Source organism: Brachypodium distachyon, chromosome 3, assembly GCF_000005505.3.
Source record: "Brachypodium distachyon strain Bd21 chromosome 3, Brachypodium_distachyon_v3.0, whole genome shotgun sequence".
In the NCBI taxonomy this organism is placed as follows: domain Eukaryota; kingdom Viridiplantae; phylum Streptophyta; class Magnoliopsida; order Poales; family Poaceae; genus Brachypodium; species Brachypodium distachyon.
This window is the reverse complement of record NC_016133.3, coordinates 2,993,949-3,010,683: the sequence shown is the minus strand read 5'-3', so window position 1 is coordinate 3,010,683 and position 16,735 is coordinate 2,993,949. Positions and strand designations below refer to the sequence as shown.

At 43.6% G+C, this 16,735-nt stretch overlaps 3 protein-coding genes across 5 annotated transcripts; 1 reads left to right on the top strand and 2 right to left on the bottom strand.

Annotated features, from left to right (window-relative positions):
* Nucleotides 1–109: 109 nt before the first annotated feature.
* Nucleotides 110–9,312, top strand: LOC100822659 (translation factor GUF1 homolog, chloroplastic). Of its 3 annotated transcripts, XM_003574704.4 has the most exons (22): nucleotides 112–421; nucleotides 568–744; nucleotides 1,017–1,103; nucleotides 1,306–1,362; nucleotides 1,519–1,584; nucleotides 1,727–1,789; nucleotides 1,910–1,954; nucleotides 2,097–2,197; nucleotides 2,344–2,440; nucleotides 2,722–2,793; nucleotides 3,668–3,822; nucleotides 3,910–3,967; nucleotides 4,675–4,755; nucleotides 4,848–4,934; nucleotides 5,295–5,366; nucleotides 5,494–5,628; nucleotides 6,284–6,357; nucleotides 7,059–7,146; nucleotides 7,689–7,766; nucleotides 8,290–8,365; nucleotides 8,585–8,625; nucleotides 8,775–9,312. In XM_003574704.4, the coding sequence occupies exons 1-22, from the start codon at nucleotides 218–220 to the stop codon at nucleotides 8,868–8,870; spliced, it is 2,010 nt and encodes a 669-aa protein (XP_003574752.1). In that variant the 5' UTR covers nucleotides 112–217; the 3' UTR covers nucleotides 8,871–9,312. The 3 variants fall into 3 exon arrangements, with proteins under 3 accessions (XP_024317340.1, XP_024317339.1, XP_003574752.1); XM_024461571.1 differs by lacking the exon at nucleotides 1,017–1,103 and having other exon boundaries at nucleotides 111–421; XM_024461572.1 differs by lacking the exons at nucleotides 8,290–8,365; nucleotides 8,585–8,625; nucleotides 8,775–9,312 and adding an exon at nucleotides 8,171–8,240 and having other exon boundaries at nucleotides 110–421.
* Nucleotides 9,313–11,431: 2,119 nt separating this feature from the next.
* Nucleotides 11,432–12,430, bottom strand: LOC104583936 (AP2-like ethylene-responsive transcription factor AIL1). The gene has a single exon (XM_024460710.1). It carries the CDS (start codon nucleotides 12,428–12,430, stop codon nucleotides 11,432–11,434), a length of 999 nt encoding a protein of 332 aa, XP_024316478.1.
* A 2,362-nt stretch (nucleotides 12,431–14,792) lies between these two features.
* LOC104583935 (ethylene-responsive transcription factor ABI4) lies at nucleotides 14,793–15,653 on the bottom strand. The gene is made up of 2 exons (XM_010237970.1): nucleotides 15,152–15,653; nucleotides 14,793–15,106 (listed from the first exon to the last, which is right to left on the bottom strand). Exons 1-2 carry the CDS (start codon nucleotides 15,651–15,653, stop codon nucleotides 14,793–14,795), a joined length of 816 nt encoding a protein of 271 aa, XP_010236272.1.
* Between the last annotated feature and the right edge of the window lie 1,082 nt (nucleotides 15,654–16,735).

Sequence of the window (16,735 nt, the reverse complement as noted above, 5' to 3'; positions counted from 1 at the left end):
CCCTATTAAAACTGCGGGGCCTGGACACATTTGGATATTTTTCTCAGAAAGAATTGTCAAGAGGGTTTATTGTCTCGGAACAAATAATGCGAAGGTGCCAACGGTTACGGGCGAGTGGCAACCAAGCATCCACGGCGTCTGTGGATAGACAGACGGCGGCAAGGCGCCTTGCGGCCCAGAAGCTCGAGCGCTTCACCACCTTGCCTTGCTTCCTCCCATGGCGGCCACAACCGCCGCCGCCGTCTACCGCTTCGCGGTCCTCGCGCCGGTACCGTCGCCGCTCTCGTCAGGGCGCCGCCGACCTGCCGCGCCCTTCTCCCGCCCGCGCGGTATCTCCGCCACTCCCCGCGGCCGCGTCCTCTGCCTCGCCGCCTCCGCGCCCGCCTCCTCCACCGACGCCGGCCAGGACCGCCTCCAGAAGGTGAGTTCTTCCGCCTCCGTCGCGCAGCGCAACACCTTGAGCTTCCTTGAGCTTTGTGTTCGTTAGTACTCCAGTTTTTTGCGGCGTGCTATTTGCCTGGAGATTTGGCGCGCCCTGAAATTTAACAATGTGGTTTGTTCTGGTAGGTCCCCATTACCAACATCAGGAACTTCTGCATCATCGCGCATATCGACCATGGCAAGTCGACACTGGCGGATAAGCTGCTCGAGATGACCGGGACAGTGCAGAAGAGGGAAATGAAACAGCAGTTCCTGGACAACATGGACCTGGAGAGGGAGAGGGGGATCACCATCAAGTTGCAGGTATGTGAGACGATGCTGCAGTAGGCTAGTAGCTGGTTGAATTATGTGAAATCATGCTATATCTTCTCATAATTTAGCCAAATAGAGAGAATGGAGGCCGGATACTTGATTTAGCTGCTTGCCACATGAATGTTGTTGTGATTTCGTTAGGGTACGCCGTCAGTTTGCTAGCATTTGACTCTTATCTGGAACGAAGTTTCATTGTACCACTTGATGATTTTGATGTGAATGCTCTTGGTTTTGTGCCATCGTTCTAATCATGTTTATTTTAGGCAGCTCGGATGCGTTACGTCATGAACAATGAGCCTTACTGCCTGAATTTAATTGATACACCTGGTCATGTCGATTTCTCATACGAGGTATATAATATTATGCTGATGCCAGGCAGCAAAGATAAGTTTCTCAAAATAAAGACTGACATATTACTATATTAGGATTACATGAAAATCTATCTCCACTGAATTTTATAAGGTCTTTTAGTGTGTCTCAGATAAATTCTGGCATGCATTTAAGATATGGAGTTGATTGAAACATCTTGTGAAGTGTTTGACTGATTGCTAGGTCTCCCGTTCTCTTGCTGCTTGTGAGGGCGCACTGCTGGTTGTTGATGCTTCTCAGGTGCAATATATATTTCCTTCCTGTAAGTTCATAACTATGTATTTGAAGACATTTACCATCTGCCCTCCAGTGCTCCAGAGAGCTAGCTAAATGTTCTCACCAACTTCCGGTACATCTTTTCCAAGATAGTAAAGGATATCTGATGTGATAATGCAGGGCGTTGAAGCTCAGACTTTAGCAAATGTTTATCTCGCGTTGGAAAGCAACCTTGAAATCATACCGGTCAGTTTTATTGTCATTTTCTTTGCAATAAGGATTTTAATTTAAGTTTAGCTGTTAAGCAATCCATATATATATTTATGTTTTGGCTGAGCCTTTGAGATAGTTTCTCATTTTTGACTGATGACTTTGTATTCTAGTTTAGGTTCTAAACAAAATTGATCTTCCTGGTGCTGAACCTGACCGTATCGCACAAGAGATTGAAGAGGTATATTCTTAGAATTGTTTTCTAATAGTATCCTGCCGAAAACATTTCTTTCGTTTCAATTCTATGTTACGCCCATTGGTTCTTACTAGTCAAACTCATCCTTGGCTTTTCTATTCTCAGATAATTGGGTTGGATTGCAGTAATGCAATTAGGTGTTCAGCAAAGGTTGGTTTTCATTGCCTTACTGTTCCTTTTGTTCAGAGTTACTTATGCAGAGTTGCATGGAAACACATAATTCTCCTTTTGCAAACAGATACAATTTGTTAGGTTCTGCAATCTGTTTATTGTTGTCTTCATGTGTTTGTAGGAGGGTATAGGCATCACTGAGATACTAGATGCCATCGTGACCAAGGTCCCCCCACCACAGGATACTTTAAAAAATCCTCTCAGGGCTCTTATATTTGACAGGTGCTCTTTTAATGACTTGGTCCACTTAGAATTTTCTCAATGAATTATCCGAGTGCTAAAATTGCACAGACGGACAACAATAACTGATCTACATAAATTTCTGCATCTAGCTGAACTTTGTTTCAAATTTGCCTATGTCATTTCAGCTATTATGATCCGTACAGAGGCGTTATAGTGTATTTTCGAGTTATTGATGGCAGTATAAAGAAAGGGGACAAGATATGTTTTATGGCCAACAAAAAGGTAACTAAAGCAAACTTGATATCTTTACCGCACTGCTGTGTTGTTTATCTATGATTACAGTAGTTTTGGGAAACAGCTCCATTGCACTGTACAATAACCATATATGTAAAAGTAACATCCAACGTTTCCATCCTATTGTACCACAAAAGGCGCTATTAGTTTGTTGCCACTTCCATGAGACATTTCTCAGTTATTATATCATTATATAATTATTTCCGCAGAACCTTGTGCAGGACTGCAGTATGTAGAATGTTATACTGAGTATATTGTCAAATAAACAGGAATACCTTGCTGATGAAATTGGTGTACTATCTCCCAATCAGATGCAAGCTGATGAACTGCATGCTGGCGAGGTAACGTTGGTGTAGTTTATGTTTGCTAGTTTGCTGTTTGTCTGTCTTGGTATCACCTTACTTAGTTACTAAATGGATCCAAGCTTTCCTGAACAAGAACAAGAAGAACTCCTCTACCATATATCATACCAGACTATTGGTCTAGCTGGCTGAATATGCCATCTATACAGCATTAAGCCCCCCGCCCCCCCCCGCCCCCCCCCTGGATTGAAGTACTTCCATAGGAATTTTCCTTCTGAATTTTCTATAAAAAATCTTTCAATCCAAGAGTCTCTAAACGGTGTTTCACACGTTCTAGACTGTACCTCATCTGAGTTTCTGTTCCACTGGGACTTGGGTGAGAATGATGAAGATGCCACCAATTAAGGCGCGTGCAACAACTTCCAAATCTTCCGCATTAAGGTCCCCTTTGTATCGATGGGTTTTTCATAGGAATTTTGTAGGATCTCCGTCGATCGGAATTTTTCCTGTAAGGCCCTGCGGATCATAGGAATTAGGCCATGAAAATTCCTACTGATTGCTTTTCTACACCCTAATTTCATAGGATTCCAAGCAGGAGGTTAAACTTCATGAAAAATATCCTTTACGAATTATAGTAAGAGGTTAGACTTCTTGGAAATTTCCTTTTGTGTCTTGCATGTACTCCCCTCCCTCCCTCCCTCCCTCCGAATTCCTGTGGAGCATCCAAAGAGCGAGTTTTGCAAAATCCTGTGTTGTTTCCTGCAAGATTCAGTACACCAAGATATCCCAATCCTAAGTTTTTCGAATTCATGCAATTTTAGGATCCTGCATTCCGAAGAGGCCCTAATTCTAGCTGTACTGTAATAACTATGTCGAACCAAAAAAAAATTATGTCTTGACTACTCCTTCACAGGTTGGATATCTCTCTGCTTCCATAAGATCAGTAGCTGATGCTAGGGTTGGTGATACAATTACTCATTATTCAAAAGGAGCAGAATGTGCCTTGCCAGGATATTCAGAAGCTACACCAATGGTTTTCTGCGGCCTGTTTCCTTTGGAGGCAGATCAGTACTGTACTTTTTCCTTGAAACGAATTTTATTGTTCTCTGCAGTAGCATAGTTCTTCTTGTATTGAACATTGCAATTGGCGAACAGGTTTGAGGAGTTGCGGGAGGCATTGGGAAAACTTCAGCTGAATGATGCTGCACTAAAGGTGGGATTCATATCATGCCTATCCATGCAAGACCATCAGAAGAGCATGATGCGTTCTTTTCTTGACCCATATACTGATATTGCAGTGCGTCCGTAGGAACCTTCAAAGAGAAAAATGATCTAATATAATCCATACCAGCTGCATCATGAAAGTGCACCATGATTATTCTCTATGTGTTTATAATAGCACAAGCTTGCAATTTTTTTGCCCTACAGAAAGCTGTAGAAGTTATTCTGAAATTTATGACAACTAAATAAACAAGGATTATTATGTTTATACTTTATACATTATTCAAAAGTTTAATGGCGCACAAGATCACTGTATTGATGTGATCAATTGAAAACATAGGTTGTGTTTATACATTCAACAGTCAGCTGAATGTCAATGCTGTAACTGGAACCTGGATTCTGTAAAAGAGAAAGACTTAACAATGATAATTAATCAAGGCAGTGTATTCATTTACAAACAGCTGATCAATGTTCCATTTCTACTTGGTAAGATGTGTTAGATTTCTAATCTCATCTTTACAGCATTAACTTAAGCACGGAGTGAAGAAAGGGATTGTAGAAAAAACATAACAAGTTGCAATGCAATTATTCTCTTGGGCTCCTGTAATCTGTGATATTGATTGTTGATCACCCATTAGCATTTTGTATCACATTCCTTAGCTTTGTTTTCATAAGGACATACCTTGGTTATTGGTGCAGTTTGAACCAGAATCTTCAAGTGCTATGGGGTTTGGCTTCAGATGTGGGTTCCTTGGTCTTCTTCATATGGAAATTGTCCAGGTTCTTACAATCTACTTGGTTCTTGCCAATGCAGTACACATTACAGCCATGGTGACCTGAAATTTCTACAATATAATGTTCTCTATTTTCAGGAAAGGCTTGAGAGAGAGTACAATTTGAACTTAATAATTACTGCACCCAGTGTGGTTTACCGTGTCAACTGTGCCAATAATGAAACCGTAAGTTCTATGATAATGACCTTTATTTGGGATCCATCTAGTGCTTACTTTTTATATGGAAGTTAACTCTATTATTTACTGTTTAGATTATTACCTGTTGGCGATCACAGGAAACCATTTCCAGCCACTTTCGATGTTTCTATCCTTTTCTTGCTTACTGCTGAAGGGTTCTTAAATGCTACATGTGCTAAGCCATTGCAGCGCATAAAAACTTGGCCATGGTTGCTAAATTTGACATCCTTTTAGTAAAGAAAACCAAACATCTATTGATCCACCTTTTGACTCGTATACATGCCCGCTTTATTTATTTGGCATTGGAGTGTTAATGTACAAACATGCTCATGTAAAGATGTCATGCAGGTTGAATGTTCAAACCCATCCTTGCTTCCAGAAGCTGGGAAACGGAGGTCCATTGAAGAACCTTATGTAAAGGTGGTTGTTATATAAAGTCTTCCACCACCCATTTCCATTCATGTATTATTTTTTGCTGAACTTTGGAAATATTGTATTCTATGCATGTTTGATTCTCCTATTTGGTGTCTGCTCTTTTCTGTTTCAGATCGAATTACTTACACCGAAGGATTATATTGGCCCAATAATGGAGCTGGGTCAAGAGAGAAGAGGTGAATTCAAGGAAATGAACTACATTACAGAAAACAGGGCCAAGCTTATTTATATGCTACCACTTGCAGAGGTATGAAACCATTCTTTTGACCAAAAACATATAATTTTTTGACTCATTATAACTTGTCAATTGTAAATATTTGCTGAAGAGAATGAAATAAAAAACTATGAGTAGTAATCAGATGCATACCTCGATGTATCGGCAAAATACACAAAAACACTATTCAAAGAAGAGTTTCAGTAGAGATGATATAATTATTTTATAAATGCCGTTAATGCCGTTTAGGTCAATTGGAATATCCTGATACTTCTCAATAATCATATTGTGAGCATCACATTCACCTTTATCTATTCTGCATTTTCCTTCTCAACCCGATTCTGCACTTGATGCATTTTATTTTCACTTTTACCTTTATTTCTAAAAATTATTTTACCATATAGTAATCCAACCTGCCAACCCGATTTTGCATTTATGCACCTCTCCAAGTAATTGTTGCTGCTTCTTTAACGCTGTTCCTTTGTGTTTGACTTTGCGAAAGATTCTTCGGAAGTATATTCCTTGACTCACTGTGTTCACCAATGCTAGCATACCAATAAGCCTAGTCTACTCTGGTGAATATACATGCACTGTACTTAAGGCAGACTTGCTTGGTTTTTCTATTTAAGAAATCGACCCAGTTACTTGGTGAATTTTCTAACAATTTTTATTTCTAACCATTATGCAGATGGTTGGTGATTTCTTTGATCAACTGAAATCTCGAAGCAAAGGATATGCTAGCATGGAATATGCAGTTGTTGGGTACGTATGGAAACCTCTCCTCCACCCCCCCACCCCACAAAATCTCTCTCCTATTTCCCTATAACAACACAAGGTTATTTTGTAACATTCTTATAACAACACAAGGTTACTTTGTAACATTCTTATAACAGCACAAGGTTACTTTGTAACATACTCCCTCCTTTTCTCAATACATGGCACATTAGGTTTTGTTAAGACAATGCTTTGACCAATAATTACTTCATTAATATGTGCTTTATATGAGAGATTAATTTAGTGATATTAATTTTATGTCATAAAAAGCAGATATTACCTTCTATGTATTGAGAAAAGGAGGGAGTACTACGCTAGCTTTTAGTCCAGGGCACTGGATCACGATTCATGATGTACCGGTTTCTCATATGAATAGAAACCTCTAGTTTAGTACATCATGAATCGTGATCATGATGCAGCAGTTGCTCGTGTGAATAGAAATCTCTAGTACTGACAATTAAGATAAGGAGTTCAACATTAGACATTTCTTGATAAACGATGTATATACTAGCAGTTAGGAAGGCTTGTACTGATATCATTATTTTTAGCTGTACTGCAGGTCATAAAAGAAGTTTCTACTTAACCGTGGTTACTCCTATATTGATCTACACTTTATCCATCTGTTCATGCTCAAGTGCTCACTAGTTCCCTGTGCAAAATCAGCTGAAATATTCTTTGCCTAATTACAGGTACAGGGTAAGTGACCTAGTAAAGCTGGACATACAAATCAATGGTGAACCTGTGGAAGCATTGTCAACAATTGTACACAGAGATAAGGTGCTTTACCTTGTAAAGTCACTTGCTTACTAGCTAGTACAACTGTACTCATATGACTGTGTTACTTCCATGAATATTTCAAAGTGATGCCCTTGGACCTATGCACAATCACATTGTTGAAATATATAGCTCTAAAACCAGATAGGTATTTTATGTTGTCCAGAAATCAGAAACACCATTGGTATGAATATACTTATGACAAACTGCGAAAGGATAGTAAGAACTTGGAGATACACATGCATCAGTATGAAACCACACTACTGTTAAGGATGTAATTGTGTTAGTTTAGGATTAATCCTTTTATTTGTGTTCCTTTTGTACTGTCATGTGAATGTATACTCTATACTAATCACTAATTCCGTGGGACAATAGTTATACATCGTGTTTAACTCAAATCCTAATACCTAAATATGCGTATTTACAGTTCACTCTGTGCTTGTGCAGTTAGCTGTAGTTCATTCCAATGGTTTCTCTTGTGTACTTAATTTGGCTGTTATGCAATATTTTCTCGAGCTAATCTGATTCGTGGAGTATTTTTCTAGGCATACTCTGTTGGGAGAGCGCTTACTGAAAAGCTCAAAGAACTTATCCCTCGGCAAATGTTTAAGATACCTATTCAAGTGAGATTTATCTATCTATCTTATTCTTGCATTTCTTTGTAATATATCTGCATGGCAAAGCTGGGGAAATCAACAATTGGAGATTATAAGTTGTGGTCAGGGGTACCTAAGATGTTTCAATTCAACCTAGTTTTGGCAACCTATATCAAGAAATAGCAGCAGTTAATTTTTTAGTTATCGGTTTGATCTTGCATTTTAACCACAAACTGTGAAGTAGCAGTTGGCACCATCTCTACCTTGGCTTAGGTCTTAGGAGGACCTAGGTCAGTTCTCTTAACCAGAAAAGTGTTTAACAATTTGGTGGAAAATAGGAGCAGCCATAGCTATTTGTTTATGAAGAATCATAACAACTCAACTGGTACTCCTTTTTAATAGCAATAAGATGCTGATTTGCACCTTGACAGGCATGTATAGGTGCATAGGTCAGTGCGAGCAGCCATAGCTATTTGTTTATGAAGAATCAGAACAACTCAACTGGTACTCCTTTTTAATAGCAATAAGATGCTGATTTGCACCTTGACAGGCATGTATAGGTGCAAAGGTCATCGCAAGTGAAGCCCTATCAGCCATCAGGAAGGATGTCTTGTCGAAATGCTACGGTAAAGAGATACTAAAAGTCTAAAACGTGCATCAGAGAGTATCGTAAAGCCAATCAAATTCTGTTTTTCTTGTCTCGTGTTTTTTAATCCCATGTGCACTTGTCTAATACTAGCTTGTACCAACAGTTACAATGATGTATTTTTAAAATAAAAGATTGCTACATTTTCTCCAAACAACTTTGCAAGATTAATCACACCGCTATTTTCGTTCACTTGCAGGAGGTGATATATCAAGGAAAAAGAAGTTGCTGAAAAAACAGGTTTTTTTTTGTTAGCGGCTGTCTTAGTCTGTCAAAACTTAGATCTGGCAAATTTATTGTTTGCGCTCAATAGAAGTTAATTTCCCAAATTTTATGAGCGACCATTCCTGTATAGATAAGATAATATGTTCTTCAACATTGGCTAACAGGCGGAAGGAAAGAAAAGAATGAAATCAATCGGAAGGGTGGAAGTTCCTCAAGAGGCATTTATGGCTGTGCTGAAACTGGAAAAGGAGGTGCTGTGAATTGTGAATGATCTCCAGGTTCTGTGAAGATCTTCATTTGGGCACGAGCTGGCTAGGCTACCTGGAAGTTTTAGAGTCCGAGACAAGAAAGCAGGTCATTATTTTCAACTTGCCAATCACCAGGCCAAAAGAACCAACAGATGTGTACAGACCAGTCCAAGAACGTGAGCAAAATTTTCGTTTTTGTTTCAATGAGGCCAGAAGATGATACGCGACCCACTGACTGAAGTTATCTCCGGCTTGCACATATTTGTTCCAGTTGGTGACCACAGAAAAATGACAATTGTGGCAGGATTTTGGCTACATCATTTTGTTCGAGTTCTGCCAAGTATAGCTCCAAACCAGTAGTATCCTGTACAGGAGGAATACTGAACATATCAAAAGATTGTTACACCAAAGACGCCCCAAAGTTAATCCTATAAATCACCAGGTTTTGTATGCATGTTGGGTACTAACTCCATGATCACCATGCAGCCACCATTCCGTTCTTAGTATTCCGTAATTCTTAGTAACGAACACCTTCATGTTCTTCCCCCTCTAATTGGCGCATCAACTTGCATGATTAAGGGTTCAAGACTAAAATTCATGGGTTGCCCGCTTGCAGAAATACCTTAACCTTTTGTAAATTCAGGAAGTCATTGTGCGCCTTAGAGCTGTTTTTCTTTTTTTTTTCTCGAACACGCGGAGCCGACGTGTCATTTCATTAAGAAGAAAACCCAAGAAGGACGAGTACAAACAAAGGGAACAAAAAAGAGACCCAATGCTCGACCTCTCCTACAACCATTGCAGTGGCCACAACAGTCTCACTGGGACTGTCCCAGATGAGTCCATGTCATCGAGGAGCCCGTCCGCCTGCTGCCCCTCCTCTGACGGCAAGTTATCCCAGAAATCATCGACCTGGACGCCGCCTGGGATAATGAAGCAATCCGAGAGGAAGTAAGGCGGCGACAGCTCCAGGACGTCGTTGAGGAGGTCCATGGACGACGACTCTATGCCGCCATGGCGCCATTGGCAGCGGCCGTGGGTCGTTGTTGCTCGAAGTTTGTGACAGTGCTAGCGCAGTTACAGCCTGACGGCGGCCTCATGGTACGCCCCGGCAGCCTCCTCGGCGGTTCTGATATCACGAAATTCTATTTACCACTAATTGGAAAATTCTATTTCAAATATCTACCAAAAAATGGAAAATTCTGATATCACGAAATTATTTTTTGAAACAAATGTTCAGTTTTAAGTTCATAAATATAAAGCTAATGGGTAAATGTTTACCTAGAAGAATTTGGGTAAAACAGTTTCTAATTTCCTATATCTGGAGCACACATCAGGCCATAATAAAGCCAGATCAATCATAAAAGGAAAACCATCAAGTCCTGAGATAACTATACCAGAGCAAGGTTTTGGCTGCCGACTGAACATTTTTTATCGAGGGCCAGAATTCTTGGTTACCACGGTTACCGAAAAATACTGGATGGTGATCAGGCGGAATTTCAAATTAAATTTTGAATTAAAAATCCAAAATATTTTGAAATTCCGGTAACCCCTCGGTAACCACGGAATTACCGTGAAGTCTCAAGAGAATATAAAAAATACAAATGAGCCTTAAATAATTTGCATAGTGGACCTATTTAACGTGGGGGACGGTAAACACTGTTACCGTGTGTTAACCAAAATTACCGACCATTAACAAAAACATGACTAGATGTCAAGGTTATGACTCCATACAGGGTGGGCACCCTAGAAACCTAGAAGGTAGTTTCAATCTGAAATTACTAATGTTGTTTCACCAATTAATTTCTCTTCATCTAGACCAACTCAGCACCCACGGCGCGCCAAAATTAGGCATGTTCGTGCAAGATGTTGGCCATGATGGCGTCCCTGCTAGCCTGAGGAATCAGAATTTCCTGCTGAATTCATCAGCAGAAACCTAAGACCTTGTAATGGTAAACTAATTAAACATTACAGCTGTACTAGGACCTAAATACCAAGTTGGATATTTGGCATCCAATTGCATTAACACGACGCTCGATTTGTTCGTATATTATAATTGATTAAACTGCTATACTCAGTGATGGAAAATGCTTAGTCAATACTCCCTTACCTAGACTTGATAATAACAAAGCATAATCAGGTCATAGACATACATTCACTATCAAACTATGACCATTGATAATAGCAAGCATAATAGTAGTTAAAAAACAGCATAGTCAATTCTCCTATATAGACTTGATAATAACAAAGCAGAATCAGGTCACAGAGATACATCATCCGCTAGCGCTGTGAAACTAGGATCAAAGATAATAGCAAGCATAGTTTTGTCTGAACTTTTTCTTGCATATATGGATGTGCAATCACTGACTATGTGGAAACATAGCATCCCCTAAAGCTAACATTACAGCTGAATGCAATATTCATGGTTCCTTGTAACCACCAAAAACATAAGACGATTTTTTATCACCAGTGCAATTCTCAGCCCAATCAAAATTGGCCGCAATTCCCTTCTCTTCCCCCCATTTTACGGCAGACAAGCACAAAAAAAGGCAGAGTATTTCCCCCACACCTGTTAATTAAGCCACCACATAGTCGGTGAAGCCCATGTCATGGAGGAGCTCGTGGACCTGCCGCTGCCACTCCGCCGGCGGCAAGTAAGTCAAGAGGTCGTCGACCTGCGGGCCTGGGATGAGGCTTTCCGAGAAGACTGGCGCGGTCAGCTCCGGGAAGTCGTTGAGGAGTTCCATGGGCGGAGACATCTCCGCGCCGTCATTGGCCGCGGCCTTGGGGGGTGGTTGCTCGAAGTTGGTGATCGCCCTCGCGCCGTAGAGACTGACGGCCGCCGCGTCGTAGGCTTCGGCGGCCTCCTCAGCCGCCTCGAAGGTCCCGAGCCATCGCCCAGCTCGCTGGACCGGATCCCATATCCGCGCATTGTACCTGCTCCCACTGAAATTCTGGTACACGCCGCGGAACCCGGAGCGAGAGATCGGCCTAGCCCGCGCCGCCGCCTTCCCCCCGCCCTGAACGCCGCTCTTCGAGCTCATCACCGCCACCGGCGCCTTGATCTTCTTCTTCTTCAGGCCGATCTCGTGCACGTGCGCGTCGGTGTCCTCATCGGCAAGGGGAGCATCTGTCGCCGCCTCCTCCCTCCTGTGCTGAACGCGCTTCGAATTCATCACCGCCGCCTCCTCCTCCTCCTCCTTCTTCTTCTTCTTCGGGGCGATCTCGTGCCCGTGCGCGTCGATGTCGTCATCGGCAAGAGGAGCCGCCGCCACCGCCGCGGGACCCTTGAAGTTGATTTTGGCCGCCGCGCCGTGCAGTGCGATGGCCGCCGCATCGTAGGCCCTGGCGGCGTCCTCGGCGGCGCCGAAGCATCCGAGCGACATCATGGTTTGGCCCTTGGGGTCCCAGATCTGCGCCCTGTACCTGCCGCCCTGCCGCCGCACACCGCGGAACTCCGTCCGGGCATCGGCAGGATCCTTCTTCGCCGTCTTCTTCTTCTTCTTGCTGGGAACCGAAGGCACGGACTGGGACTCGCGGCCGTCGTCGTCTTCGTCGTCGTGCTCCACCGCCATCTCACCGCGCCGAGAGGAAGCACGTACGGTGGCTTCTTCTTGGGGTTTTGGGAGGAGGATGAGGGGGAGGAAGAGGACACCGCCTAGCCTAGTGCTGCCGTGTGTTCTGGGACATGGAGGCTCTTCCCTAGGTGTAGCCAGCAGTCCAGCGGTCAGCAGGAACATCTTTTTTTTTTTTTACTCTCTATGCTCCTGTTCACGAAACAGAAAAACATTTTCTCTCGAAAAGCCCGATCTCTGAAAAGGTTTGCTTTGGAAGTTGCAGCAGAGGACCCCTTTGGAACGCAGCCTAGAAAAACAGAGAGACAGGAAAACACAGAAATTGAAATGACATGTCTCAAAGATCCTGTGTAAAAGTACAGAAATAAAAAAGATTTTAGCCATTTGGAATACTACTGGATAGGAGAAGTATAGGAAACGTTTTGAGTTTCAAAATACTCCTTATTATCTAGTTCTCCGTCATCAACCCTCCTGCTGAAAATTGTTCTCTTCATTAGGCCTTATAATTCTCTGACCAAGCTCCAGATCAACCATTGGGAAGCCATGGCACGTTCAAGCTTACTAGATCAGCCATCTAAACAATCAAAAAGGTTTCAAATCAATTTGGTCTCTTGTTATCTGGAAAGCAAAGCTCCTCCGGAAGATTAAAATTTTTGTTTGGTTTGGGTGCAATTCTTACCAAAGATGTTATGAAGCATAAAACTGGTTTGGGAGTCCAAAATGTTTTTTCTGTCACAAAGATGAGCCCATTTTGCATCAGTTTTTTGACTATGCTGTGGTCAAAGTGGTTTGGGATTGTGTTTCCATTACCTGGGCCGTGAGGAGATTCCTAGAAACCACTGACAATTCTTCATTTGGTCTGGGCGTCTTTTGCATTTTAACGACCTTTGTTTTACTAAAGTTTTGGCCGCTGTTTCTTGAGCTATATGGAAAACTCGGAATGAGGTGTGTTTTGAGAAAAAGAATCTACAACACCATGAATATGTGATCTTCTCTTTGTGTGCACTGTTACAGTACTGGGCAGGGTTACAAAACGAACTACGGTGTCACCAAATGAAGGATGGGGCGTGTGGATTGCTGCGAGCGACGGTGACACTGCTAGGCTCATTGATGGGTCAGCTCGCTCAAGGAAGCTGCTACTAGTCCGTCTGTGTTCTGGCCTCTGTTTAGGTCTGTAACGAAGTTAAATTCTGGACAGTTTTGCCTCTTTTGTGACGCTGGGATGGTTGTTTTTCCTTTTGTTAGCTTTAGCGCGGCAGGTTTTTGTCTCACGGCAGTAAGCGAGTTTCCAGCTGGTTTAGGTCCTCTTTTTCCCCCCACTTTCCCTCTGCTCTTGCTCTGTAATGACAAAACTTGGTGTTTCCGTTGAATGGCAATGGAAAATGGGGTAGCCCAGGTTGAAAAATACTAAACAAGAAAATCTGGCTAATCTCACGAACGACACAAAGAGCAAATTAAATCTAAGATGCTAGCCGGACGCAAGAAATCTAGGAATGAAACCGGATCGGATTTTGACGGATAATACTTCTACGGTATCCTATTCCACATTTTTTTATCGGATTCGGAAACTATTCGGGTTCGGGTTCGGATGTGGAAACGGCTATGGAATATACCGGAATTTGTCGGAAACAGATATGGTACGGTAAGGGATAGGTGTCGGACCGGAAACAGATAAGAGCAAGCATAGTATAGGAGTTAAAAAAAAACAGCGCAGTCAATTCTCTTATATAGAATTGATAATAACAAAGCATAATCGGGAGATACGTCATACTCGTCCACTATGAGAATCAGATCACAGATAATAGGCAAGCATGGTTTTGTCCGAACCTTTTCTTGCATATATGGATGTGCAATCATTGACTATGTGGAAACACAACATCTCTTATGGCTAACATTAGAACTGAATGTAGTATGAGTAAAATACATCAGAGGTCCTAATTATTTGGTAAAGGTCCCAAGTTAGTCCTACTTCTTTGAAACTGCACGTTTTAGTTCTAATAGTTTCATAAGTGATTCAACACCGGTTCTATTGTGGTTCCGGCGTGTGCCCCTTGCCGACGTGGTTATTTGGGCCACATGTCAGGTGTCAAGGTGTACAATTTTTTTGCAAAAACACCCTTGCTGACGTGGTCATTTTACTCATGTAACATTAATGCTTCCTTGTAATCACAAAAAACATAAGACGATTTTGATCACCTGTGCAATTCTCGGCCCCAACAAAATTGGCTGCAACTCATCTTCCCCAATTGTACGGCAGACAACACAAAAGAAGGCAGAGTTTTTTGCTCCCAGACCTGTTACTTCCCCAATTGTACGGCAGACAACACAAAAAAAGGCAGTTTTTTGCTCCCACACCTGTTACTTAAGCCACCATATCCATGCCATGGAGGAGCTCGTGGACCTGCTGCTGCCACTCCTCCGGCGGCAAGTCGGTCAAGAGATCGTGGTCCTGCGGGCCTGGGATGAGGCTTTCCAAGAAGTCTGGCGCCGTCAGCTCCGGGAAGTCGTTGAGCAGGTGCATGGGCGACGGCTCTTCCGCGCCGCCATTGGCAGCGGCCGTGGGCGGTGGTTGCTCAAAGTTGGTGATAGCCCTCGCGCCGTAGAGCCCGACGGCCGCCTCGTCGTAGGCTCCGGCGGCCTCCAAGGCTGCGTCGAAGGTGCCGAGCCATCGCTCGGCTCGCAGAACCGGGTCCCATATCCGCGCATTCTACTTGCTCCCACTGGAACTCTGGTACACGCCGCGGAACCCAGAGCGAGGGGTCGACTTAGCCGGCCTCGGCGCCGCCGCCGCCTCCCTCCCGCCCTGGACGCTCTTCGAGTCCATCACTGGCACCGGCGCCTCCTTCTTCGGGCCGATCCCGTGCACGTGCGCGTCGATGTCGGCATCGGCAAGAGGAGCAGCCGGCGCCGCTGCCGCTGCCGCGGGACTCTTGAAGTTGGTCATGGCCGCAGCCGCCGCGGCGCCGTGCAGCGCGATGGCCGCCGCGTCGTAGGCCCTGGCGGCCTCCTCGGCGGTGTCGAAGCTTCCGAGCCACGCCGTGGTTTGGCACTTGCCGTCCCAGATCTGCGCCCTGTACTTGCCGCCCCGTCGCCGCACGCCGCGGTACGCCGTCCGGACCTCGGCAAGCCCCTTCTTCTTCGTCGTCGTCTTCTTCTTCTTCCTCTTCCTGGTAACCGAAGCCACGGACTGGGACTTGTCGTCGTCGTCGCGCTCCACGGCCATCTCACCGCACCGAGAGGAAAGCACGATCGCACGGGAGCTCTTCTTGGGGTTTTGGGGAAGAAGAAGCGCAGAGCTCTTACGGGAGGAGATTCCCAGTGGGTGCCGTGTGTTGTGAAACTTGGAGGTTCTTCAGTCTTCACTGTTGCCAGGCGCCAGCAGTCCAGCGGTCAGGACTCACGAGTCACGACAGGTTCACTTTTTTGACTATTTTTATCAAAAAAAAAAGTAAAATCACCACTCCTGTATTTTTTTTTGACTATCACCAGTTCACCACTCATGTTCACGAAAATCTGTTGTTTTTTTCCTTTCGAAAAGCCCGAACTCTGAAAAGGTTTGCTTTGGAAGTTGCAGCAGACGACCGTTCCCTTGTACAGCGGCACAGCAATTCGCTTTGCTCCATGCCACAACAATCCGAATTTTGTCGCAACAAGGCTTCACGTTGGGATGGGATTTAATTCGAACACAGTGCAGGGAAATCACATGGCAGAAAAATACAGGATTTTAGACGACATGTCTTACGGATCTTGAAAACGCGGTAATAAAAGATTAGCCATGGAATACATGATAGGAAAAGTATAGGAAACGTTTTGAATTTCGAAATAGTCATTTTATGTGTTTTCGATCATCGCCCCTCCTGTTGATTTTTTTTTTCCCGAGAAGGTCAAGGCTATATATTAAAATCAACCAAACTGTTTCTTAAAGTAAAAGAAAATTACGCGCAAGTTCTCGTTGTTGTCTTTCTCCTGCACTCGCCGGTGACGCGCTGTGAGCGAAGCTCGATGCTGCTTCTGGACCTCCGAGTCAGGAAATTGTTGTTGACAAAGCAGCCGGGAAGTCGCCGATCGGAGCCAGAAGATGTCGGGCGACAGTGATCCGAGAAACAGACCACCGTCCCGGAGAAGAAAACGACGAAGAGGGTTGGATGACCATCTCAGATCTAGCCAGATGGATCCGAGAAGACATGGTCGTACTAACTCTACAATGAGGTCGATCAAAACTGGCCGAGTCTTATCGATCGAAAAAGAAAACAACAAATCGATACGCGTAGACGACCTGCAAAGCACAAACACATAACTAGATCC